Source organism: Lepidochelys olivacea (assembly GCF_965140295.1).
Source record: "Lepidochelys olivacea isolate rLepOli2 genome assembly, chromosome: 6".
NCBI lineage: Eukaryota > Metazoa > Chordata > Testudines > Cheloniidae > Lepidochelys > Lepidochelys olivacea.
The window spans coordinates 61,819,488-61,846,623 of NC_140416.1; the positions used below are offsets into that span (position 1 = coordinate 61,819,488).

Genomic DNA, 27,136 nt, shown 5'->3' on the forward strand with positions numbered 1-27,136 from the left:
CCCCACCTCTTCCCCCGCTCTTTGCGGCACTGTGCACTTCTAAGGGGTCATTTAAGTAGCAATCCCTGTTCTCTTCCTTGCGTGCTCCACTACTGCTGTGCACAACTTGCTGTCAATTGGGGCAGATGTTGCACCTGTTATGCCTTTTCCTGCTGCTGTGTGCCACACAAAGAATGGGATAAGCAGGTTCCTAGCCTATGTATTCGTTTCCATAGGGGAAAGACAGCACCAGCTGCATATCACAAAGAAGTCTCATGACCTAGTAAAGCTTCCCTCAGTTCTGAGGCCCACTGACTGCATCCTCTTCCCCTTCTAACACTGTTCCATCAGGCCACATGAAGCCTTTTCATTCCATGCACATGAGAATTATATGAGATGCAGAACTCCTTACAGATGTAGCACCAAAGTCACCTCTGAGACAAAAACACACACAACTGCATTGACTTCTATGGTGCTGCACCCGTTTTATGTCAGAGGTAGCCAGGATCCGAACATACCCCCCACTGTTACATATTCAGATACTGTTCACTGACCCAACTATCCAAAGCTGATCAAATTCAAGGAGGTTTGCTCATTGGTAAGCAGTTCTATCTTACAGGATATTTCATCCTCTGTTAGTCTGTAGGTTTGGAAAGAGAGTGCATCCCCAACTTTATCCACTCTATTTTCAGCTGACAGCACATTATCCTTGAAACACTGCAAGATGACTCATGTTCTACACCCCACACTCCAATGGAGAAAAAATATGAGTCCTTAAGGCTCTCTTGGTTACTGCCCCAAAAGACATTGGGCATCTTAAAAATGCATTTTGTTGCCTTGGAAAACTACTCAGCCCTGAGCTGGCCTTGTAAGGTCAGTAAACTATTTCTGCTACATTGTATTCTGCCACTGCTCTCCAGATGTGTCTTGACCACAGGAGGAGGAGATGGGAGTGTCAGAGCAACATGATCAATTAGATGAGGCAGAGGAGAGAGACTTGCAGATTGACCCTACTCCTCTAATTCAGGAGGGAAGGCAGAGATTAATTTAGCAGAATTTCCAAGTTAAATATTTGCATATTTATCGTATGATAAAAGGAAATACAAATACAAATACAAGGCATTTTTATGATTTGTATGGGCATGAGAATGTTTTTGTTTCTCTCATTGGAAGAAAAAAGGTAGAGACAAAAAGGGACTGATTTCCACAACATACATTTACACACGTGGCACGAAGAAAGTAAATCCCTGAATAAACTGTCGATGCAGGGGCTCGTTGGAAAGGATCCCAAGTGAAAGCACAGCAAATTTCTGTCTTGGACAGTGTACTTGGAAATGGGAGGGGGTAAAGAGAGATGGGATAAAAGCTGCTGCCTCCCAAGTGTCTAACATCTATTGGATTCAGAAAATACTCAATGTAAGGTAAATATCAGGAGGCTGGATCCTCAGCCTTTACTTGCATCGGCTCCAGCCTCCCTCAATAATCAGGAATGGCCCATCCTAAACTCACTAACATTCATAAGGAGCTATAGAAGTTAAAATTATTGCCAACACTTTGGTCACAACTTGAGTGGACAGTGTGAAATTATTTGTGATTGCAAGAACAAGCTATGGGAGTTGTCAGGTTTTTAAGTCCCGAGAGAGGATGACTTAATCTTGCTCTCTTTACTATCTCCCCCTGGGGGAAACAGCTGGGCACAGAAGCAAAGCAGGTGGCCAAGGAATAAAGGGAACACAGGTAGACCAAGGCATTTGAATGCAAGACTAGACAAAGGAAAGAGAAGATTTAGCAAGGTTGAAGTATCTGCAATATGACTTGAGGTGGAGGAGATCAAGACAGGGTACGTACAGCTAGCTGGTAACTGGCAAGAGGCAAAGAGGAATCGATACTTAGTCTAGGGAGAGCAGGCCTATGAACCAAGGCAGGAAATAGGAAATCCTAGTGCCAAACTCCAATTCATGTTCCAGCCAGACCCAGCCAAGCGGCCTAGAGTCCGAAACAGCCAACCAGGTCTGACTGCAACCAGGTCTCAGTTGCAAAAAACAGGCAATAAGCTCTGACACCTAGAGATCCAAGAAGTCAGACCAGGGGGGAGGGTTCAGAATGGTCACGAGTCAGGATCCACCTCTTAGACATCTATAAATCATTGGCCCAGATTCTTCGTAGGTGTAAAACCGCTGACTTCACTGGAGATCAACAAAGGATGAATTTGGCCCATTGTGTCTCTCTTTCCCTATAGTCCTGCCATGTGTTCCTGTACGTTCTGAGGCTACGCCAGTTATGAGTACTATATAACAATGGATTTTGGAGCATGTAAACCTGGTGTAACATCCCTGCATAATGTTCTCTAATATGCTTTTATGGTACCTCACTGCCACACTGTAAGAGACTCTAGGCCTGTTGGGATTTTGTTCTGTGCAGCCAGGCACTGTGACGCAGCAAACACCCATCCTAAGGCACTTTGGCACTTTAAGGCCAGAAGGGACCATCATGATTAGGGCCCTACCAAATTCATGGCCAATGAAAAAAGCATCACGGACTGTGAAATCTGGTCTCCCCCCGTGAAATCTGTATAGTATAAGGTTAAAGCAAACAAAAGACCAGATTTCACGGGGGGAGACCAGCGTTTCTCAAATTGGGGGTCCTGACCCAAAAGGAAGTTGCAGGGGGGGTCACAAGGTTATTTTAGGGGTGGGAGGGTCACAGTATTGCCACCCTTACTTCTGCGCTGACTTCATAGTTGGGTGACCGGAGGGCAGCGGCTGTTGGCCAAGAGCCCAGCTCTGCAGGCAGCACCCCGCCAGCAGCAGTAAGGGTGGCAATACCATACTATGCCATCTTTACTTTTGCGCTGCTGCTGGCAGTAGCTGTGCCTTGGCAGCTGGGATCCTGGCCAGCGGCCGCCGCTCTCCAGGTGCCCAGCTCTGAGGCAGCACAGAAGTAAGGATAGCAGTACCGCAACCCCTGCCCCCCAGTAACCTTGTGACCCCCTCACAACGCCTTTCTGGGTCAGGACCCCTAAGGTTACAACACCATGAAATTTCAGATTTAATACGAAATTTAAATAACTGAAATCATGAAATTTACGATTTTAAAAATCCTATGACTGTGAAATTGACCAAAATGGACCATGAATTTGGTAGGGCCCTAATCATGATCACCCAGTCTGACCTCCAGCACATCACAGACCCATAACCTCTGTCTGAGTTACTGACATCCTCAAATCTTAATTTAACGACTTCAAGATACAGAGAATCCACCATTTGCTCTAGTTCAAACCACCAAGTGGTCAGTGCCCCATGCTGCAGAGGAAGGCGAAACCCCCGTCCCCCCAGTCTCTGCCAATATGACCTGGGGGGAAATTCTTTCCCCACCCCTCACATAGTGATCAGTTAGACCCTGAGTATATGGATGAGACCCACCAACCAGACACCTGGGAAAGAATTCTCTGTAGTAACTTAGAGCACTCCCCATCTAGTGTCCCATCTCTGGCCGTTGGAGATATTTGCTAATAGCAGTTGTGGATGGGCCATAAACTAATCTCATCACACCATCCCCTCCACAAGCTTGAGATTCTGTAGAAGCCCCTACAGAAAACATACAGTACTAACAATAGAACTAATGACTGTGTGACTCTCACACTAAAGAAATAATTTTTTTTTAAACATTCACCCCAGGTAAATGGATGAGTGGAAATCTGAATGGCTGTGTTAACAGTCCTAATTTAAAGAAAAATTATAGTCAGAACCTCATTTTTATATTTAATCTGAAAGATGGCCTGGCTAGCAGCACATTTCCACTTCCCCGCCATATACCTTCCAACGTAATTGGGCCTTAAGTTAATACTAAGGGTATGTCTACACTGCAATCAGAAGTGTGACTGCAGCACGAGTAGGCATACCTAGAGTCAGAAGGAACATTGCCCCCATGAGTCACACAGTAGTTCCATCAGCACCTTGATTTTCTTTGGAAGTCTCCCATTGATGCCCTGAGCAGGCCCAAGCCTCCTTCATTTGTAAGAGGAAAGCTCAGGTTGCTATGAATGGAGATGTGGTGACTGATCTCTCTATATTAATGGGCTTGTAGAAAGGCATCCTGCTACTTCTCATTCAAACATCAGGGAAGGTTTAGGTAATACAACTCAAGGCATCAGTACAAGTGGGTGCATATGCATTTTCTGTGCTGCTGTGCACGCCCTGTCATCTCTATTATTGCTTAAAGAGCCTTTTCAGTGCATGATAGTATCAGTACCTCCAAGGCTACCATTGGCTCCTCAAGGAGCTGCCTGGGTCTCCCTTCAGGTCAAGATACTATTTCTCTCACCAGCTCCCTAGTGGGTGGGTTGGCATTTGCAACTCCTCTTATTCGTATCGGTCGGAGGACGTAAGTGGGCCTCATTCTCCATTGCCTGGCCCATTCTGCAGTCGCTTACATCAGTGTAACATGTGTGCCAAGTGCCCAATCAGAACAGTAGCATTTTACACTCACTCTTTGTATGTGTAACTAACTATGCACAAGGCAGTGGAAAATGAAGCCCATTCTTGATACCGATACGGATCTTCCTGGCACCTCTTCACCTTCCTTCTCTCTGGAGAGAGTCACAGTCTCTCTCCAGATCATATGGGTCAAGAAGGTGGGTTGTTGGGGATTTTCTGCACAAATCAAATTCTTTCAACTCCATGTTTCTTTCCCCAAGGATCCACAGCTGTCTCAAGAAATCCAGAGTCAAATTTGAATGTCAGGTCTCATTACAAATCACCCAAGATAGCCAGTTCCTGGCCATATCCCACCCTAAAAATACATTAGTCAAAGGATGACACTGGGACAGACTGAAAATATCCTGGACAAACATTATGAAATTAAGATTAAGTTAATTCAATAAAGTTTAACGTTCATGAATTAAGTTTAATACCTTTGGGGTCCATTGTATGAAAAATGAAAATGGTTTTGTTCTATTATGGAATTGTATGGAACTTCTTGAGCTGGAAGACAGGATTAATGCAATTTAGGAAGACTGGAAAAACTTCAAAGGACTTTTTGGAACAATACGCATAAAGTGGATTTCCTAGGAAATACCTGAGGGGTGAGGGGAATGTAGGTCCATCCTTTAGAAGCTACACACTGGGAAGAGAAAACCATTGTCTGCTCATTACCTACTCTGGAAACGTCAGATCAAAGATCCCTGAACTGTATAAAGGGTGGACTAAGCATGTCATGAGTGTGCTTGGTCTGAGCCAAATCTTTGATGAATTTGAAACCACAAAGAAATCCCTTGAGTGGGATTCCAAAGGACTGCTCCAGCCAGAGCCCACGTCAGGGTTGGAATGATCTTTAGGTAAGCTTATTAGAATGCGTGTTGGTTGTTTTAATATCCTTTCTCTGTAGTGCTTTTACCTTATGATGGGCTTGCATAGGAAGTACTGTGTGGTACCTTATAATGGTGGGTGCTTACTCTGTTATTAGTCTCTGAAGGGAATGTAAGCCAGCTGTTCAAGCAGAGTCTCTTGCTGAGAACAACACAGTGAAACGAGGGGACTGTGCAGCCTGGAGATATCCCGGCCAGAAGGGAGAGAGACATGGGTCTCCACCCAAGAAAGGCCATGCTTGGGGAGCTGGAAGCCTGAGGGTGACTGCCCTTGCTGGACCCTAGAGGGGAATGCAGGTGCCCTAGACTGTGACAGGCACTACCTAATAATAAAAATCTAGGAGCAAATTCCCTTCCTCCTAGAAGTGTGTGCAGGGAGAACAAAAGGACAGAGTCTGTAAATAAGACTTTGAAGGCATGTGTGCAAAGTGCACGTCTGCCAACTTTTCAAAACCCACAGGGTCGGATTGTGTCACTAGCACTCACATTTCATTAAGACACTTCAGGTAATCAGACTGAATTGAACTGAACCCAACCCACAGTAAATTAGTTTTTGACCCGAGTTGGGATTAACCTTTTTAATCTACTTTGGGGCTGCAGTTTTTGGCATGGGCAAGTTCCCAGTGCTCTCTCTAGAATTATGAATCCACGTGCCCCTGTGAGACAGTCTCATCTCTTCCCCTTCTAAGGCCTGATCCTGCAGGGTGCTGCACACTTTGTACTCCCACTGACTTCACTGCTAGTAGAGAGAGTTTACTCGTCTCAGGATCAGGCCCACATTTATGCCTCCCTAATTTGAATTTGACTAAAGGCTGACTTAAACTGGGGTTTTAAACATCCCCTTGTTTGCTGCAGTCACATAATACATCCAAATGCCTTTGACAGGCAACAAGTCATAGCCCCAGACAGGATGTCATTTGTCCTTCTCAGACAGGTGGCATGTATCTCTACTCAACGCCTGTCACCAAAACTATGAGAGGATAAAGGTCAGCTCAGTGCTTCTCTTGTTCACATGATAGTCTCCGTCTCACATTTCTGCAGGCTGCTTTTATACACTCCTCGGACACCCCCCACCAGCACCTCATAGTAATCCTCACCAGAAATCTCAGTGGACTGTATTAAATGTACACCGCTTGAGTTAAGGTAGGAATGAGCAGCCTTAACAGGACCTACATGAGGGAATTTCAGAGTGAGAACCGGGCATACCATCTTTCACACTAGTGATACGCTGGGAGATCACCAACACAGATCACTAAATCCGGGTTTGGGGAAAAATGTATTGCATGGAGTGAGTAGGAATTCGGACAGGCAAGTGGGCTAACTAAAGCTAGAGAGCAGATGTGCTGGCACCTTCCTCTTTTTCAGAAATGATCAAACCTGGCAACAGAATAGCCCAGGGACCTCTCCTTTAAGAGGATTATGTGGGAGCACAGTGTCCAGGGGGAGGAGCCAGAGAGCAGATCTGGTACTACTGCTTCTTAATCTGTGTCAGAGAAGGAGCCAGGGATCAGCACCAATCAGGATGTCACCTCTCTTTTACTAGAGGAGAAGGGTGAGAAGGCAGGACTGAGCCTGCATGCGGATGCGGGAGGGTAAGAGGAAGAGATTGGAGGGACAATAGGGTGACCATACATCCCGTTTTGGCCGGGACAGTCCCTTTTTTAAGTCCTATCCTGGTTGTCCCGACTTTTTTGGAAAAAGTGGGCATTTGTCCCATTTGCTCTGGCCAACTTGATCGGTTGGCAAGAACAAACAGGACAAATGCCCACCTTTGGTTAAAAAACTGGGGTTCAGAGTAATGTGCGGGGTGGGGGAGCAGCAATGCCAACCCCGCGGAGTGAGGGAGGCAGGGCTCGGGCGAGCAGTGACGCCAGTCCAGCCTCGTGCAGGGGGCAGGCAGGGCTCAGGCAAGCAGCAACGCCAGCCCCAGCCCTGCATGGGTGGGGGGCTTGGGAGAGCAGTTCAGCCAGCCCTGGAGGGTGGGAGGGGGGTCAAGAGAGAGTGGCTCGGGCCAGGCCTGCGTGGGGAGGGGGGTTTGGGAGAGCAGCTCGGCCAGCTCCGCATGGAGGACGGGGCCTCGGGTTAGCTCAACCCTGTGTTCCCCTTTTCCTTTGGGGGATATGGACACCCTAAGGGATAAACTAGAAGTACATGATCAATAACGAGAGAGCTGTGGTAAGGAAAAGTGCGAATTCTAACAGGGAGAGTAACTAACCCTTGGAACAAATGAACCAAGAGAGATGGTAAATTCTCCATCATTTGGAGTCGCTGACAGATATCGCCATCTTTATTTGAAAAAGGAGGCTCTGCTTCAGCCACAAGTTAAATTTACGGCAGAAATTATGGAGGGAGATTCTACGGCCTGGTATGCACAGCTCAGATTAGATCATAATGGTTCCTGCAGGTCTTGGGGGGGAAAAAAAATCTATGCAATTAGTTTGAGATTGCCCCAGCTGACAATGAGCCAACATAGGTCTCTGAATTAATATGGGGCATGTCACACCTCCAATTCATGTGATTAAAATTAAAACAGGGAGCATAAAACCCCAAACAACAGTAATGACTGTTGTAAAACTGGAGGCAATGACCGCTACCCACAACCAGTGATCTAATGGGCGGGAAGAAGCCCATCAAGTCTGAACTGGCTCATCATGGTCTTGAGTTATGGAGGAGGAAGAGCCTCCCAACTAGACAACTGCTGAATCTCCAGATCATCAAACATTCTCATCTGGCTTGTCCATCAAACTGAAAAAGGCACTGTTTCCAGCAACAGGGAAGTTTAGAAAAGAAGCACAAGTGGCTACATAAAGCTTCACAATGCTCTTTTCCAAACAGCTATTAATCAGTCACTTCCTTCCACTTCCCACCCTGGGCCCCGTCTTCTGAATTGCCCCCGTATTCTGTGTAATTGCTTTAACTGGCAAGGAGATGATTTTCAAAGCCCAAATAAAGGGGAATTTATTTGTATTGTGGCAGCACTTAGTGCTACCCAGCCACATAGTGCTAGATGCACACACCACAAGAAGGCAGTCCCTGCACCACAGAGCTTACATACCACACGTGTAGTGATTCAGCAGGGCAGCCACACACAGAAGCTGGGTGGCAGTGCAACTCATACTCAAAAATCTCTGGGGAGAAATGGATGAGATGGGTCACATGTACCTTACAAATGACCCCAGCTCCTTAGTAACTATACTTATTCAATGCTTCAAAAAAATGCGTCTCCAAAAATATTGAAGGGCAGCGTTATTTAGGCCACAGGCAATAAACATTTCCAAGAGCTCAGTCTTAATATGTTTGTCTCCAGAAATGTTTTCATTAATGGAGGAACAGGAGGAGGCAGATCCTTTCAGCCTCGTCACTACTTATGCCTTTATTGCAAGCTTTGCATAAAAACCACCCACAGAAGTGGCCACATGTTACCACACACATTTCATCCAAAATCTCAGTGCTGCTTGTTTTGCCGAGAGGGTTAGCAAGCCATTTGCTACCAGTTCAACATTACAGCTTCTACTGACGCCTAATACCCTTTCTGATTCATAGAACATTGCTTACGAAACTTTGGAATTGTGGCAAAAAAGCTACGCTGCTGGACAGGGGAGACACACTCCTCCCTGTCCCCAACAAAAATCAATCTCCAACCATGCACCACTGTGGATCCCAAAAACATTGCAGATACCAGGGACAAGGGCAAGCAACCAAATATATCTATTGCCCTAATTCTAGGTTAAAATCCTTGATATTGCAGCAAGGAACACAAAGTATAATTTGGCCCTTAGACTTCCAAATAGCATCCAAACTGGCTTCTAATAGCAGATGTATCATTCCAAACTGACCCAAAGGCAAATCATAGAATCATAGAATATTAGAGTTGGAGGAGACCTCAGGAAGTCATCTAGTCCAACCCCCTGCTCAAAGCAGGACCAATCCCCAACTAAATCATCCCAGCCAGGGCTTTGTCAAGCCGGGCCTTAAAACCCTCTAAGGATGGAGATTCCACCATCTCCCTAGGTAAGCCATTCCAGTGCTTCACCACCACCGCTAGTGAAATAGTGTTTCCTAATATCCAACCTAGACCTCCCCCTCTGCAACTTGAGACCATTACTCCTTGTTCTGTCATCTGCCACCACTGAGAACACAGTCAATATAATTATAACACTGGGATACACAGTCAATATAATTATAAATTAAGGTATTACTAGTAACTGAAAGCCTGTGCTGTCACATGGGTGTAATTCATAAAGTCATATTTATAAAAAAAGCCAAACGTCTGAGTGATGCTTGGGGTTGTTGTGTGTGCTGGTTGTGTGGATTTGTGCGGTGCTGAGAGAGTTGTGTGGATTTGCGTCAGTGGCAAATGAAGGGTGTGTGCTGTCTTTGGGGTTATTGTGTGTGCTGGTTGGATTATCATGTGGGTGGTTGTCTTGATTTGTGTCGGCGGGGTTATGCTAGGAGATGTGTGTCTGGGAGGAGGCCTGGGAGATTTGTGTTTATTTGCGCAGGTGGCAGTTAGGCCAAGTAATCCACTATCCATGCAGTCTCCCTCTCACAACAAAGGAAACTGTTGCATAAATATTAGTCATAGAGTAAGGGCAGTGATTGGCTGAGCTGCTTCTGATATCATAATTGTCTAGGACTCCTGGCATGGCATAGATACCTGCCTTCCTGTACATCGCATAGGGTGTAAGTCATAAATTCAAAATGCTGAAAACTTAGAGTTGGACAGTAACAGACTACAAATCCCAGTGATGATTGCACCTAGTGATCTGCTGAACAAAAAGCTCTCATCCATGCTTGTAGCAGTTTCCTTTACTCCATACTGACTCAGACATTCTAGGCTTCAGAGTGACAATCCTGGAATTGTATTATACAGATTCCTTCCCTGTGCTACGAATACTATTTTTAAAAACACAAATTGCTTTGCACCACTGATTCTTAGGGCTTTTGTTTGTTTTTTAAAACCTTTTATAAAACATAAGTGTTGGGCCTAATCTATTTGACAGTATCCTTTTAACAGACTAGAGCAATGACACTCAGACCTCAGTGGTTCAGAAGCCAAATTAGTGATCAACATAGCCCAAGAGCCAAAGTAGTGTTAATTCATTGTTTCATTTACTATATTATATAATTCCCACAGCAAAATGAACTGACCAAGTATTATTATTTTATCCACTACAATTGGTTAACTACATAATAAAAGCATCGGGATTGGTTAATCATTAAATCACGTTTTAATATTATGTGCTGCAAAGAGCTGCAGGGGAGACATTAAAGAGCCACTTGCAGCTCACGAGCCTCAGTCTTAGCATCACTAGACTAGAGATGACCATTCTCATTTCAGCTGTTTAAAATGTAAAATGGCAAGACACAATCAGAAGTGTCTGTGTTGGAAGTTGGCATTTGGAAGTAACAAATGTATCATTTTAAATGTTATAACACCACGAGTCTGAAGCTTGTGTGAGTACTCACCTTTCTCATTAGATAGTAAAGTGCAGCGTTACACACACACACACACACACACAAAAAGAGGACTGGATAATAACAGCAGCATTATTGAGGTTTCACACCTTAAGAGAAGTCAGCTTGCTCCCCGCTCCCACCCAATATACAGGCAAGGAAACTTTGACCATACCAGCCTTGAGAGAATCACAGAAGCAATAAGCAAGACCCTGTGGCAGGATCCATCTCCCTCTCACACTTTTATTTTATGCTATTTTTAATCCCGCATTCCCTGGGGACATCCAATTTTTTTTTTAAACAGATGGTTTATTTTATCTTTTTTAATTGAAGTGAAATTCCCTCAAAAAGAGTGGGACAAGAGAAAACATTTGGGGAAATCATCTCCAGCCCTTGGTTCTAGAAATTTGGTAGAAAACAGTGTTATGCAATACAGAGGTGATGTGGAATTTGGAGCCCCTCACATTAAATGTAGACACTTTTACACGCAGTTAAACTCCCTTAGAGCTGCTTACATCCACACTGCCAACATATAATGGAGTCTAAATAAGTAACTTACCCACCAAGAGCCAGAAGAGGACGTAAATTGAAGCTCTCACCCTCCTCCAGCTCCTTAGCATTTAAGTTACATCAATCTACATAGCCAGAGAGCCTGGAAATCTCTTTAGCCCCACTTCCACAAATACTTACATGCTTAACTTGACTACCTTGCATAGTCCTAATGGGACTACTCATGATAGTCAAGTTAAGCACATGCTTATAGGTATGTCTACACTGCAACAAAACACCCTTGTCTTGCCTGTGTCAACTGACTCAGGCTCAGGGGACTCAGGCTATAATATTAATATTGCAGTGTAGACTTTTGGGCTTACAGGGTCCCAGAGCTTGGGCTCAAGCCTGCAATTTAACAGCCCCACAGACCAAGCCCTGTGAGCCTGAGTCAGCTGACATGGGCCAGCCATGGGTGTTTTATTGCAGTGTAGATATACGTTAAGTGTTTGCAGAAATGAGGCATGTGTGTATTATCGCTCTTCCCTCCTATGAGCAAAAGACCCCTTTAACAATGGTACCACAAAGAGAATGAAAGGGTGGTGGGAGAAGGTGGGGAATCAGGTAACAAATCCATACTGTGTGAAGAAAGATAGTTTATTGACCCAGTGTTTTCATACAACATTGTGGTGATAAACACATCACCCCACCTCCACTGCACTTTAACATTTAGGATGAGTGAAGTGTTTCAGATAAAATAATCACATACCTCCCTAAACTAGAGATGAGCCAATACCAAAACCTGGGATCTGAGCAACGCTGATCTTTGCAAAAACTCAAACATGGATCTGAATTCTCCATATTGGCTGCTTTCTACCCCGAACATATGCCCAAAATTATTTTTTCCCCTTCAGGAAAAACACAACCCCTCATGTCTTTGCACTTGCTATTTCCAAAGGAGTCTCTGAGCCTCCTGCAGAATGGCAGCAAAAAGCTGTGCTCACTGCACTTCCTGGCCAGTAGGAAACAGGAATCTCACTACAAAGTCTTCCCTCACAAAAGTTCCAAGAGGCTTGGAGGGCTAAATGCAGCCATGGTGTAAGCAAGTGCAGCTCCACTGATTTCAGTGGCTTACACCAGATCAGGATTTGTCTAATGTCTGAATAAAGATCTGGAATTACAGGTGCTTGTTCAAACTCAAACTTCAGACGTTTTGAAGTTCACCCATGACTAGCTAGTATCAGTTCTGAAGGGTAAGGTGACTCAGTTACAATATATTTGTCCCCCAACACAATTCCATTTTAAAGCACAGATGGGAACCTAGTGTCGTTTGAGTGTGTTCTACCTATATTCCAAAACCAGAACTGTGATCTGACTGTGTCAGAGAGAAGAGTTAGTGCATTTGACTCCATCTTGGAGAACAGATTCAAACACGGTGCTGCTGAACACAGTTTAACTTAAAGCAGTTTAGTGGTAGCATGAACAGGACCTTAAAATGCTCCCCTACTTCATAAATTAAAAAAGCTTCAGTAATAGAGGAGGGGCTGGTTGGAATATTACAGTGTTTAAATTAGTTGTGTCAATAATCCCACCTGTTAGGCTCCAACTGCCCCAGTAACATCTACCATGTTGGAGAACCTATTTAAAACATTGTTGTGCCCCACACAATTAGAATTAAATCATGTTGTAGGTGCGTCCCCCAGCACAACAATTTTAACTGAGTAGATGAGACCTTGGTCTACTTTGTCCAGAGAGTGCAGCCTGAGGACCAGTTCTAGTAGCAGAGTTTGGCACCGTGACCCATGGTCACCTTCTCCCTGGAGCAGCAAGTTGAGGACAAAGCTGATCACCTTCAATCTTTTATTCAGGCTTGGCACAATTCAATGTGTCTATTTTCATAATTTTGACATCTCATGTTGAGGCATATTTTTTCTATTGTTATCAATGTAAATTTTCCACAGTTGCAGGAAATTATGGGGGGCGGGGGCGGTCAGACTATTTAATGACAATAGACATTGAGATTAAAAAAAAGGTAAAGCTTGCTAACCATTGAAATCCAAATTGTCAACATAACATGTCAAGAAATTGACATTTACCACCACCAATCTAATCCTTCCAAGCCTACTTTTACTGTTGGTGATCTCAGCCAACCAGCAACTTCTGTTCATCTATCAAGGAAGAACATGCAAGTGCAATCAAATACCAGGGTTGTGGACAGCAACTGGATTAAAAAAAAAAAAAAAAAAACCATGACAGGTAGGCACAGACCATGGGAAGATGTCAGGATTCAGGCATCCCTGCTCTGTAGCTCAGTGTACCAGCATCTACATGTGTATTGTATAAGACTACTTGGTACAGTAATTTCCTTTCTCTGCTGCCAGTTGCAAGTCAGTACAATTCTTCCTTTGATTTCTCAAGTGATTGGGTTTTAACAAGAGGCACCCAAGCACTCAGCATTAGGGAATGTTAGCATCATGTCCATACACCAGCTCCCTCTACTAAGCGATTTTTCCTCATCTTCCACGAATGTTAATGGAAGGTAGTTAAAGCATTATTACGTCTCTGGTCTTTATTACTCACTATTCTCGCATCAGTTACATTTGTTCATAATGAAAGAGCTGAATTAACAGGACTGGTTCACACCATTAGAGGCCACGCAATCCTTTCCCTCCCCGGGCTGGAGGAGTGCTTGTTTTGTATGAAAACACTAGGTCATGGAGCTGTAGGGAAGCGCTGAGTTGCAGCGTTTTGGATCATTACTGTAGACTACTGCAGTCTTTTTAAGGGGGAAAACCACCAGTAAATAAATTCAAAGGGAAGAATAGCTTACTCGGAGATGATCACACAGAAGACTACTCAAAAGCTGAAAATTTAGCCCACCCCCTAATGCCTAGGCTAAGATCCATTTAAAGAAAGACCTGTGGGTAGAGTACTGCCTGGCTCAAACAGCTCTAGGCAGAGGCTGCAAGGGTACACAGACGGGAATTACTGCTTATTACACAAGCCAGCAAGAGGGTGTGCTTTGCTACCGATCTTGTGAGATTCGGGTGGTAGCTGAACCCCTGGTTGTACAAGCGGCACAGGCAGACCATGTATGTACGCAGTTCGAGGGAGGGGAAGAGCCCTTGTTAGGACAGTGGCTCATATGTACCTCGAGGTGGCTGCTTTGATTGAAAGCCAAACCTACAGAAAGACTTTTAATATCCCAAATTAGCATATTCAAGAGTCTATTAAAAACTATGAAAAGGATTTTTTTCCTCTCCCCTCTGTCTTTACTCATAACACTTCTATTGCATGGGGAAATTCAACCCTTAATGTGCTGTCTGCTGAGGTAAGAAAGAAAAAAGATAGGGAGAGGGGATTAAGGGAAGAAATAGCTATACAACAGAGGTTCAGTTTTGCGACCAAGGGCCTGATCCTGCAGCTATTACTCACATCACCGAGACCCAGATTTTCAAAAAAGCTCAGAGCTCCCAACAATTCTCATTGTTCTCAGTGTTCTGGGTAGAATTTTCAAAAGTGCTCATAGCTGCTTTCTCTCTCTCTGCTCCCACTGAAGTCAACAGGAGCAGAGTTTGGCCAGTGTTGAGCCTTTTTGAAAATCCCACCCTATTTAGCGACTATTGAAAATCTGGCCATTTATGTTGGCAGTGAGTAAATGGGACTATTTGTTTAACTAAAGTCTGAAAGATTGGGCCTCAACATGTCTTTTGTCTTCTACTCACAATCATACCTGCTATCCTCAAAATTAAAGGATTGTGAAAATGTCTAAGTACAGTCTCCACGTCCCACTCACTGGTTTGAGTCGACGATTCTGAGGATTATAGGTCTTCTCACTGATGAGATTTCCAAGCCCCATTTTGTAAGTCCTGGGAGGAGAGGGACAAGAGGTATTACCCTTTTAGATCCTGCTGTAGGGTTCTTGCCTGGAAGAGGTAAGTAAGGAAACTGAAGGATAGCTGGAGAAAGTAATCCATTATCTGTTGTCTGCATTCACCTGTGATGGAGTCAAACTTGGAGTTAACCACAGTAACTAGGACAGATAAAAGAAATTAAGGGGTACTTACACCGTTTCATCATTCTTGAACTCCAGCTCCCCATAAGCATCTTCAAAATCCTCTCCGCCTCCTTTTGCTGTCCCTTCTACTGTCCTAAATGGGACTATGACCGTACCTCGAGCACCTGATGTCCTAAGGACTTTGACTTCCATCACGCCAATGCTCTCACTGACATGCATCACATCACACTCAAATGTGAAGATGCCCGCGTGGTCATCATCCAAGATAGTCACTGTGGCCACACAAGGAGAAGTCAGTATGGCCTTTGGGTATGGCAAATTGTTGAGCTCAGCAGGTTCCTCAGTCTCAACCACACGGAGGTTACTAAGCCGCACAAAGAAATGCTCGTCTTCCTCAAAGATGTCATCATCGATGATCCCCACAGAGAACTCCTTCTGGGTCTCCCCTGACTTTAAGACCACAGTTCCCTCTGTGAACTCGTAGTCAGCACCTGCATTGGCAGAGCCATCCTCCGTTTTGTAGTCCACATAGAGGGTCTTGGACATGTCACCCCCTTTCCGCACCACCGTCAGGAGGACAGCGCCACAGTTCTCAAGACATTGGTAGGAGCAAGGATCAAAATAAACTTTGGAGATGAATTCCTCAGGTTCATCTGCCTGCACCTCGTGCAAGCTGGTGCTTTTCTTGGCTTGCTCGGCCGCATGCTTTTTCAGAATGTTGCCTGCTCCAGTCATCATTCTGGTGGCTTGGATGCGGTAAAAGGCTCTGCTTTTTTGCTGGTGAGATAAGGCATAGTAGTTGGCCATCTCTACCAGCTGGTCCAAGTCCTTTTCGGGGTGCTTTTGCTTCAGATCCTTGAGGATCCGGATCATCTCTTTGCGAGATTCATCCACCTCTTTCCCATCCATAGTTACTAAATTTCCATCCAGAAAGTGGGAGTTCATCATCTTGCCATCCATTTCTATTCCCTTAGGGTGTTCACCTTCTGTCTCAATGATAATGCCTCTGTTCTTGTCAGTACGATATTTTTTGTGCATGTACTTATAGAAGAACAGCCTTCTATCTGCCACCCAAGCCAGGAGGACACAAAGAGGGAAGAAGAACAGAGTGAGCAAGCCTTCCCAGACCTGCACCACACCTGGAGAGAAGACAGCAAGGATCATGTACAACCAGATATAAGCAAAGATGCTCCATGCAGATGTGACAAAGAACACCCTCAGGTGTTTTATCTTTCTGGTTTCCCCATCTGGGATCACATAGACGCAGATGGCTATGATGATAAACATGTTGAAAGCCGCACTGCCAACAATGGTAGAGGGCCCCAGGTCTCCGGCTATGAATCCATGGCCACATACCTCTATCAATGACAGAAGAATCTCAGGAGCAGAAGAACCTAGAGCCATCAGGGTCAGGTTGGAAACAGTTTCATTCCAAACCCGAATGGTAGTCGTGGTGGTCTCCCCATTTGGTTTCTTGATTGTAATCTCTTTTTCTTGTGATGTAATGACCTCTATTGATGCCATGAAACGATCTGCAATGATGGAGACTCCGAGGAACATGTAGATAAGTGCCACAAAATAAACAATAACCCTGGCAATTTTGTCCCCAAGGGATGGATTTTCTGGGTACCATATTGGCAAAATAACACCCTCCTTGCAATCAGAAGATCCTGAGCACGAGCTGTTTTGTCCTGTACTCAGAGACTCTCCCGTTATGCCAGCGTCCACCTGCAAACCATGCAAAAACAGCACAAAGGTAACCAGCCCAAAGTGGAGGAAGGCTGAGGTGAGAGGCTGCAACCTTAACCACGCCATACACAAAATTTGACTTCCACTGTGTAGATGCAACAGTCTTCTGAAAACGCCAAGTATCTGAAAGGAACAAAACAGAAATGAGGGAAGCATGAGACAGAGGCAAACAAGAGGTGATGTTCTCATATACACATTTTAATACCTCACTGCTGAGGAGTTGTAGTAGAAATACATGGATTGTCTCTCCACCACTTAGAAAAAGGGTATTCACCAGTGGTAGAAACTCTTTAAATGTAAATTACAAAGAGCAAAGCTGTCTTTGAAAGTCAGATGCTGAACAGACAGAAAAACTGATAAACAAATAACCAAGAGGGAAATTATTTATATTAACCCAATTCTTGACCAACCATTTGTTTAATTTAGGGACCAAGTACCTAGTTACAAGTCTCCCAATAGGTCAATGGAGGTCCGTGTCAGATGAATTTATAACAAAATAAACTGGTGTTGGATCAGGGTGGTGTAAGGAATAAAGAAGTTACCCACTTCGCCTCTCCTTTCCCCCCTCCTCCTGTTACTTAAACGGGATGAAGTGGCTCAGGGGATTGGTGGGGACACAATTAGCACTACTTAATGCTGTTGAGTAGCCGATATACGAAATCAGTAAGTGGGACTGAGGCCAGCAAACTAGGTGAGGTGTTCACATGACCAAACTACTACTACTGCAATTGGCACCCTGGTTGGGAATTGCAGCAGAAAGCCCCTGAGTGGGCCACTGAGATTGACATTCTCTCTCTCCGAGAAGAGGTGCCTCCAAGTCAGGGTGTAGACACGTTGGCAGGGGAGTGCGGAACACAGCTGTCACTACTATTACTGCCATGATGTACCCAGGCTGTGCATAGATGACTCCACGCTCCAGGGCCATCAGCGTGCCACTCTTCACTACCACTAAATATACACCAAAATTTAGAGAAAAAAAACAACACAAAAACAAAAACATGGTAATGTTCTGCTGAAAGGCTTGAAAATACCAGAGCCGGAAAGAGCTACACTAATGAACTCATATACAATAGCAAAATTCAAGTACCCAGTGACATTCCGATAGATAGATGTGTGTCTGTCTGCCTACTTTCAAGTTGTGTATAAAGTAAAAATTGACGACCCCCTAAACTAACCAGGAAAGATAACCAGGTGGAAGAATGAGATGCATCACATCCCAGGCCCACCTACTGTATTTTGCTACTCATTGCATTATATGATAGTAGACCTTCTATTTGTTAACAATTGGGTTTAAACAGTATACCCTGCCATAAAACAGGCTATTCTCTTTCAGTCACAGTATTCTTTCTGAGACATTTGAGTAACATGGTTAGTTAATCTACTGTGGGCCCTGTGAATCTGAACACAGAGTTTCACATGGAATCTCAGTCTTAACAGTAGGATTTTCAAAAGCACCAAAGCTTAGGACCACGTGTCCATTGGACTTTCAGTCTCCACTGATTTTCAATGGGACTTGTACTCCCAAGTCACTCAAGGCAGATTTTTAAAGGCATTTAGGTGCCTTTAAAAATCTGCCCTTTAGATGCTTTTGAAAGCCCAACCTCAAGTTCCTCAAGCGGCTAGAGAACACGGTGTCTATTCCAGACAGCATTTTAATTTTACTGGAGTAAACAAATGCATTGCAAATGGCTATTTTATCATCATCATCATCATCTTGTTGTGTCACTCACTTCTTTCCAAAAGCAGGCACAATCTCCCTGAATCTACAAAAATGTTTTTAACATCCAGATAAGAATCGAGAGAGACAAGCAAAATAGGAAGGAAAGAATGAACTAAGACTGCAAATGAACAAAGCCATCCTTGACAAAGCACAGCAGAGAGGAAAGAATCGATTATGCAGTATCAGAACCACAAATCCATATCACACCCCCTTGGTATGGAAAAAGATGGAAAGAAATATCTCTTTGATGCAACTCAGATTAATTCAGAAGTGACAGATTCTCCCCAACTTGCTCTCTCTCATGCCTTATCTTTCTGTTTCTCTTTTTAACCTACAGCTGGTATATGGTGCCAGATTGATAGACTCAGAGATGAAATATCCATGGAACAGGTACAGTACAGGCAGTAACCATGCCTTTTCCCCATGCTGCTTTGTCAAGATGTCTCAGTGTGACCCTGTTTAATGCGATAGGAAATATCAGTATCTGCTAGGAATGGTCTAGGTTTACTTGGTCCTACCTCAGCACAGGAAGCTGGACTAGATGCCCTTTCAAGGTCCATTCCAGCCATACACCCCTATGATTCTATTGATCTACCTTATGTAGCCTTAATGGCTTCTATTGCAGTTCATTCTTCATCCCATTTTCAGAAGTCACAAGGTGGGTGAAGTAATACCTTTTACTGGACCAGCTTCTGACGGTGAGAGACACAAGCTCTCTCTCACCAACAGAAGTTGATCCAATAAAATATATTACCTCACCCACCTTGTCTCTCCAATATGCTGGGACCAACACAGCTACAACTACACTGCATTTTCAAAAGTGACTGAGGTGCCTGAGTCAGTCAGAATATCATACTTACACTGTATTAGCAATGACACTTCCTTCCCTCAAATCAATCTCAATGCTACCTCCAACCTCCTTCTCTGTGGTCTGACCTTCTTCTAGAACTAACACTAGGCTATTTAGGTTAGATATTAGGAAAAGCTTTCTAACTACAAGGATAGTCAAGCACATGAAATCTACATCCTTTTTGGTTTTAAGAACAAGTTAGACAAATACCTGCCAGGGATGGTCTAGGTTTACTTTGTCCTACCTCAGCGCAAGAGGCTCTATTAGATGCCCTTTCCAGGTCCATTCCAGTCATACACCCCTATGATTCTATTTATCTACCTTATGTAGCTCTAATGGCGTCTACTGCAGTTCACTCCTCACACCATTCTGAGGCTTTGCCAGCCAATATTTAAAAAAAAAAAATAATGGATCATTATACGGATTATTCCTCAAACTAACTGAATGAGATTTCTAAAGCAACCTCTTTTGTTGGTAGCTTCTATTTACACTTTTGGATTTCCAAACCCAGCCTCTGGTTCCGGAGTAAAAACACAAGCTCGGCAATATATTTCTTCCTCTTTTTCACTAACTGTTGCGATGACCCCTGTTCACATTAACAGAAGTCAAAATCATTTTCAGAGGCAGTGTAACAAATGACCCAATCCTGCCATCCTGAAACAGACAAAATTCCCCAGTGAGATCCAACAGAATTTTGTCTGCATGGGGACTGCAAGATGAGACCTTAATATGCTTTCAATAACATAACAGTTTTAAATTAAAAAGTCTTCAAACCACAATACAGCATCCTCCATAGCCCTCTGGGAACCAGAGCAAAAGTGCTTTGCAACATGATACATTTACTAGATTTTTAAAAACTTATATTAATAAAACATTAGTGTAATATTAAACACTCATAAGTCAGGAAATACAAAAGTTAAGGTTCTCTTTGCAACCATAAGTCACCTGTGTTGCTTATGCAAGATCCAATTTTGCCCTCAGAAACATCTATGCAACTCAAATTGAAATCACTGGAGTTGCCTCTGAGAGCAGAATTTGGCCAGTTGTATATTAAAGCAAATACAAATAACATTACACTGTCACAAATAGAACAGAATACTCTATTACAAAGAAAACCTTCACTTGTAAACTGCAACCCTTATATATATTACTCTCTCAGTTCCTGCCAAACTGCCCTCCACCAGTCCCCCATGTGCACCCCTTTCATGGGGCAGGCCCATGCCTCCACTTCTTTATGGGGTGGAATTTCCTGATCCAACCACTTTCCGACTGGGTCTCTGAGTTACACCCCTCTGGATACCAATTGTGACTAATTCACGGGGTCCAATTGGGCTAGAGCCTGCCAGGATTTCTCTGGGAGCTTGAGACAGCACACATTTGGAATGAGTCAGAAACAGCTTCTTCAAAACCAAGCAGGATGTATTGTGCCCGTAAGGCATGTTGTGCTTAGAGAAGTGGATTTAAACTAAAGAGACCTACAGGCATATTCCCTTGCCCGCACTTGGTCTCTCTATTGGTAGTTCAGGTGAGTCTGGCTTATTCCCCATCTCTGAGTTGGGAGAAGCTGATACTGTTTACAGCATTTTTCTTCTGTCTCGGAGGATACCTCTACACAGCAGCTGGGAGCCTGCTTCCCAGCCTGAGACAGACAAACATGCACTAACTTTGCTCAAGCTGATGCAGTAAAAAAAGCTGTGTGGCCATGGCAGCACGGGTGGGAGCTGTTGTATTAAGATCGATGGAATAAACGCGCCCAAAGAGTCAAAGGTGTTAACAAGACCCTGAAACTGTCCAACATTAAAACAGTTTTAAACAAGGCTTGGGATTTGGTATACAGAGACCTCAGTATCATAGCAGACAGTTTTAATAATCTTCTTAACTTTTTATAAAAGGTTAAAAAAGGAAAAACAGTTAAAGCATTTGGAATGTTAAGTATTAAATAAGGCTTTTACTTTAACTTTTTACTTTACTTGTTCCATTTCCCTTTAGCTGGAGAGTTGTGTTTTTTTTAAAAGCACCCCCCTTGTTTGACAGTCTTTTAAATGGTATTAAAGATGGTAATAACCATCCTTTGGGGGAATGGAGAAGTTAGTGGAGATGGGCTGGAGCGATCGTTGTTGCAGTCCGAGAGTCCAATCCAATTTCCTAGAGGACAAGACAAAAGATAAACACACACAAAAGGGAAAGAATAAAAACAGCAAAGATAGAAAGTGCAGCTTCTGTCTCTGGTGTTGACTGCCATTTGCAACCTTACTGCTGGAAAAACACAGGCAGAGCACACGGTCTAATCAACCACTCCCAGACCTAGCAAACTTGTACCAGCATCAGGCTTTGTAGGGCAGTGCATGTAGCTGCCTTTCTGGTCACATGCTTATAGCTGTGCTGCAAAATCTGAAGTCTTGGCCAACTAAGCCAGACACTAATTAGGCAAAAGGAAAAAGGAGAGAGCTACGCAAGAGAAGAAATAGAAAATAAGGGAGGAAAGGGGGAAGAGACCGCCTCACAGCGGTCTTCGCTATTCGGAATTTAGCTGAAGCCAGTGTCATTTGGATCCCTGGATCTCTTTGGCCCAGTCTGGCAGGATGTCTCTCAGGATTAGGACAAAAAAGGCACAGTGCGGTCACGCTGGATTCTAGGATCCCAGGAGATCATGGGGTTGGCAGCAGGATGGTGAAACTCACTCCTTCCCTCTCTCTTGTCTTTTAGTCAGCCAACATTATGGAAGCCAGTTTTTCCCCCTAAAGTTTATTTTTGAGGACCCCAAAAGGGAGTGATGGGTGGAATAACCCATGCCCTCATCGTTTTGTCCACCAGTTAGGGCTAATTTCCAACACACCAATTTTGGTTCATTAATTTCCAGTCAGTCAGTCGCACACTTTTCTTGTTTACCAGGCATGATTTTCACACAGTCCCTGAGTTACATCAGTGGACCTTTATTTGGACTAATTCAGTCTGTCTTCCTTTTTGCACATTTCCCCTATCAAGATTTGTTGTCACAATAACCTATAACATTTCATGAACTTTCATTCACTTTATTCATTGAGTTCACAATTAGAGTAAATGGATAGGCCCGATTATCACAACACAGCTAAGAATAGCCGTCTGAGTATGGATCCAAAGGGTCGGGCAAGTTTGTCAGGCAGGTAGCTATCCTGAGCTACCAACCATGTTGCTGCCTCCAGGCTGCTGTTTTTAGCATGTGATCTCGAGCAGAGCTAGGATCTCTTTCGATCCTAGGTTTGGGAAAAGTAAAACACCATAGCTTGGATGGATCTTGAAGCTGGGTACTTGAGAGGTTGTCTTATTCTTGTAATTGTTTTACGTTTCCTGCTGGGTCCCCTAAGAGCCCCTTTACAGCCTCCTTTGATTTAACTCTGTGCATTCAGCCATACACAGCTGAACCAGGGAAACCAAGCACCGCAGAACATTAAGAAGAAATTGTACAGACATTTTCCCAGTTCATCACTGTTACAATAACATAAGTTGTATTTATTTTCCTGGCTTTTTGCTGTTTAAATAGAAGAAAAGAGTAAACACTACTCTGTGATTTCACTGTGTAGTACCATCCTGACATAGTAAAAAAAAATTGACACAGCTACCATTTTGAACACCCATGGTGAAACAGAAGTGCAAAACGGATGTAGAAACATCCGTTCTACAGTCTCTCATAATTATTATCTGTATTTACTCAATTCCATTATCTCAGATAATATTGTAACTAAATTTTGTCCTATACAAATGGAAATCCAAAAAATTACAGTTCCATTATTTAAGAGTGTTTATTTAAGACCAGATTCTGATCCTCTCAATCACACCAAGTAATTACTCGAGTAACCTTATTGATTTCAATAGCACTAATTGGAGAATATGATACTACTTGCTATGAGTAAGGGTATCAGAATCTGGCCCTTGTTTTGCCAAGTGCCCTGGAGCATAAGCCTAAATCAGAGCTAGCCACTTAGGAAATTTCAGTGAGTCAGTTTCTGCCATTTCTAAATTATGCAGGAATGCACAAACACTCATTGAGCCAAATCCTCAGCAGGTATAAATCAGTATAACTCCATTAAAATCACTGTTCAAGCAATATAAAGAGAAGCAAACTGCATAAATGGTGAGCCAGAATGATTTAAAATTCAGTTTTAAATCATCAAGAGGGTAATAAGTAACAGGTGAGAATTTGTAAAGAATATGATCGCTGGAGAACTGGATGGCTTGGGGGATTGATAATCAACTATTAAAATCTTTCTTCATTGCTAGTTTACATCCAGCCTTTTTTGAAAGTAACCAAAAGTTGGTGCCATCTGACAGCTGCCCACGTGACATGGAATGTTTGTCTCAGACCAATTCCTACTGCACAAAACCACAACAATTGGCCCATGTTGTGGTACCCTTAGCAGAAAGCTCAAGGATTGAATTCAGAGTAACAGCCGTGTTAGTCTGTATTCGCAAAAAGAAAAGGAGTACTTGTGGCACCTTAGAGACTAACCAATTTATTAGAGCATAAGCTTTCGTGAGCTACAGCTCACTTCATCAGATGCATATCGTGGAAACTGCAGCAGACTTTATATATACAGAGAGAATATGAACCAATACCTCCTCCCACCCCACTGTCCTGCTGGTAATAGCTTATCTAAAGTGATCATCAGGTGGGCCATTTCCAGCACAAATCCAGGTTTTCTCACCCTCCACCCCCCCACACAAATTCACTCTCCTGAATGGTTCTTGAAATCTGAACTCCTGCTTTCTCCTAGAGAGGTGGTTTCTGCGGGTCAGTGTTGGGGCATGTCAGGAGGCTTGCACTGGTGTTGTTTCTGTTCTGTGGACAGAGGACTTCAATCTAAGTCTGTCAGTTCATCACCCCTAAAGTCACTGTTGTGACTGTGTCCCTTTAAACTCAATCTCTGAGAAGAGATTGTTCTCCAGGCCCCAAGAGAAAGACAACGGAAAACAGCATTTGTGACGGCATCTTCTGAGCAGTAGCGTAAGGTGGAGTTCATCCTCTGCATCTGTCTTGGGTTCTGAACTGGGGACGAGGGACAGCAAAGCAGTTTAATTTTCCTAGTCATTGTTAAATAGCAGAATGAAAAGGAAAGATGAGCTGCATGGACGCCGTGCAGAGCCAGACTCTCCAAACAGCGGTGTTTTCAATGAAATGTAAATTGTAAATGCACTGTGAACAGCTGAAAATAAGGGAGTACGCGAAATTAGAGGGGACACTTTCACACAGATCAGCTCTCTTGCTAAACGTATGTGGACATTATGCACAAAAGTTACTCTGATATGTGAGCTTTAAATTTACATATGCAGTTACCATGATTGTACTACAAATTACATGATTATGCACATAGATTTTTCACATGCACAATTTGAAAATCTGGGTCTGAAGTGTTAATAGCACTAACTGCACAGCTCAGAACACCTAATTGTTTAAAAATTGATTTATTGTATAATATCAAATGCCAGTGTAACAATGGATTGTTAATATCTCCCTGTTTATATCCTTTACCTTTATAACGTCAGACATAACTGTGCACCTAACGGCTTACACAACTGTATGCCTTCTTACAGCTATCACTTTAAGTACACAAATCAATCGCTGTAGGGAAAGAGATACCAGGTTAAGTGTCCACCACAGAGCAGGATAAAAGATCAAAATTATTAAAAAAAAAAAAAAAAAAACATAGGGGAAAGAAAGCCAGAAGCTGCAATATAAATGGGTGAGCCCAATGGCTAGCATTCAATACCACGACTCAAGAATAGTTTTCAACTATTATGGGCGGGGGGGGGGGGTGTCAGGGAAGGGAAATTCCCCATTCTGCAGTAGCTGACAACACTTACCAACAAATGTTTTCAAGACTAGTTCTTGGAAAATATTTTTGGACAAAGCCCAAACTGTAGCACGGATAGTGCCTTAAAGATCTTGTCACTTTAAACCTGGGACAGGAAATTAACTAGGGAGACTAGACAGTAGGTATTTCTGTTATTACAATAGTGAAATTTGAGAAGACTCAGGGCTTGTCTACCTTAGGTTTTTCCCCCCCACTGGAGTAGCAAAACTCATGCAGCTGTGCCTGGAAAAAATACCTCCTGGCATAGATGCCCTACCCAAGTGTAAAAAATTACTTGCGTGAGAGCTTTGTCCCCCCGCACAACTTGCTTCACACTTGTTTCCCTCTGAAAGATTGCCAACCACTAGATCCAGGCAAGCATCTGCAAACAAAAAAAGCAAATCAGCTTTTTTTGCCGGAAGATAGCAGGTAAGCGCTGGCTGCTCTCCACATGTTAACACAGCCACAGCCAGGTTGCTCTACTCAAACAAAAGATAAAGTCATTCTCTCTCATTCATGCTGTGGGACAGCTCTGTTAACAAAAGCAAGTGTACATTTGAAGGGATTCTAGGAGGCCCTTTGCTGAATGGAGCTGCGGGTGGGGAAAGACAGAATCTCCTGAAGCTAGCACACCCAGATAACATGTACTCCAGCAGGGAATTGTGGTGCCCTTCACCTCCTGCTTAGATAATGCACTTGCTAGGCCGAACTATTGCTTTTCACAACAAGGCTACATGTTCACTCTACCTCCTGCACAGGCTGCTAAATAGAACAAGAGAGCTACAAATAAGTCAAAGCCTAGAGTCGCTACTCACTCGTTACTCAGGCAAAACTCCCATTGAACTTCACAATGGAGGTTCTGTCTGGGTTTAGAACCTTGTGATTTGAAGGTCAAATCACAGCAGGATGAATGTGACAACTGCCCCCCCCCCCAAAAAAAAAAAAGCAACTGAGAACATTCAGATCCATGTGAATCCACACTCACATGCAAGGAGGCCCTTTCTATTGTACATACATGTTGGGATATTTCCATTATGTTCAGAATGTTGCACTGGTGACAGATGCCAGACTGACCCACCGTCAGACTGAAGTCCCACGTTTAGCAACCGAACAGCTACAGTACAGGCTGCTGCAATGCAAGTTTCCTCCGCATTACCCCACCTCTCGCCCATTCAGGGCAGGAGTAAGTTTGGTCTCAGTAACAGAGCTGGTCAAAATTTGTTATCGAATCTTTTTGTCCTCATGAAAAAAGGATTTTTGACTACACAAATTTTCCTGAGAAAATGTAGTTTTGCTTGGGGGAGGGGGGGGTCTCTTCAGATTTTCATCAAAAAACTGAAACACAAATAATTCAATTTTCAACACCCCAAATCTTCATTTTTTCCACAAAAATCCCTCAAAATTCTACAAAAAAAGTATGGAAAGAAAAATTTTGAATATTTTGTTTTCATTAGAAATAAAATACATTTTCAACCAGCTCTACTCAAAGGCTATTTGATCCTTGGCCTCACCACTAGGGCAATCAACAAGAGTGCCAGCTAAGTATTGTCCAGGTTAGAAAGTTGGACCAGAGTAAGTACATATTGTTGCACCAGTGCCAATTTTTTAAATATAGGTCTTAATGACAAGTGTGGTGGTGAACACATGTCCATTGGGAACTGGACTGAGATCCACCAGGGCA

The 27,136-nt window shown here is 43.5% G+C and overlaps 1 protein-coding gene across 3 annotated transcripts in view; it reads right to left on the minus strand.

Moving 5' to 3' along the window:
* SLC8A3 (solute carrier family 8 member A3) overlaps window positions 1-27,136 on the minus strand; it is a 194,128-nt gene that overhangs the window by 126,411 nt on the left and 40,581 nt on the right. For all 3 annotated transcript variants that reach the window (XM_084630117.1, XM_084630116.1, XM_084630115.1), the window contains exon 2: window positions 15,358-17,180. In XM_084630117.1, the coding sequence (XP_084486243.1) occupies window positions 15,358-17,123 (1,766 nt within the window). In that variant the 5' untranslated portion in view covers window positions 17,124-17,180. The remainder of the gene's footprint in view (window positions 1-15,357; window positions 17,181-27,136) is intronic.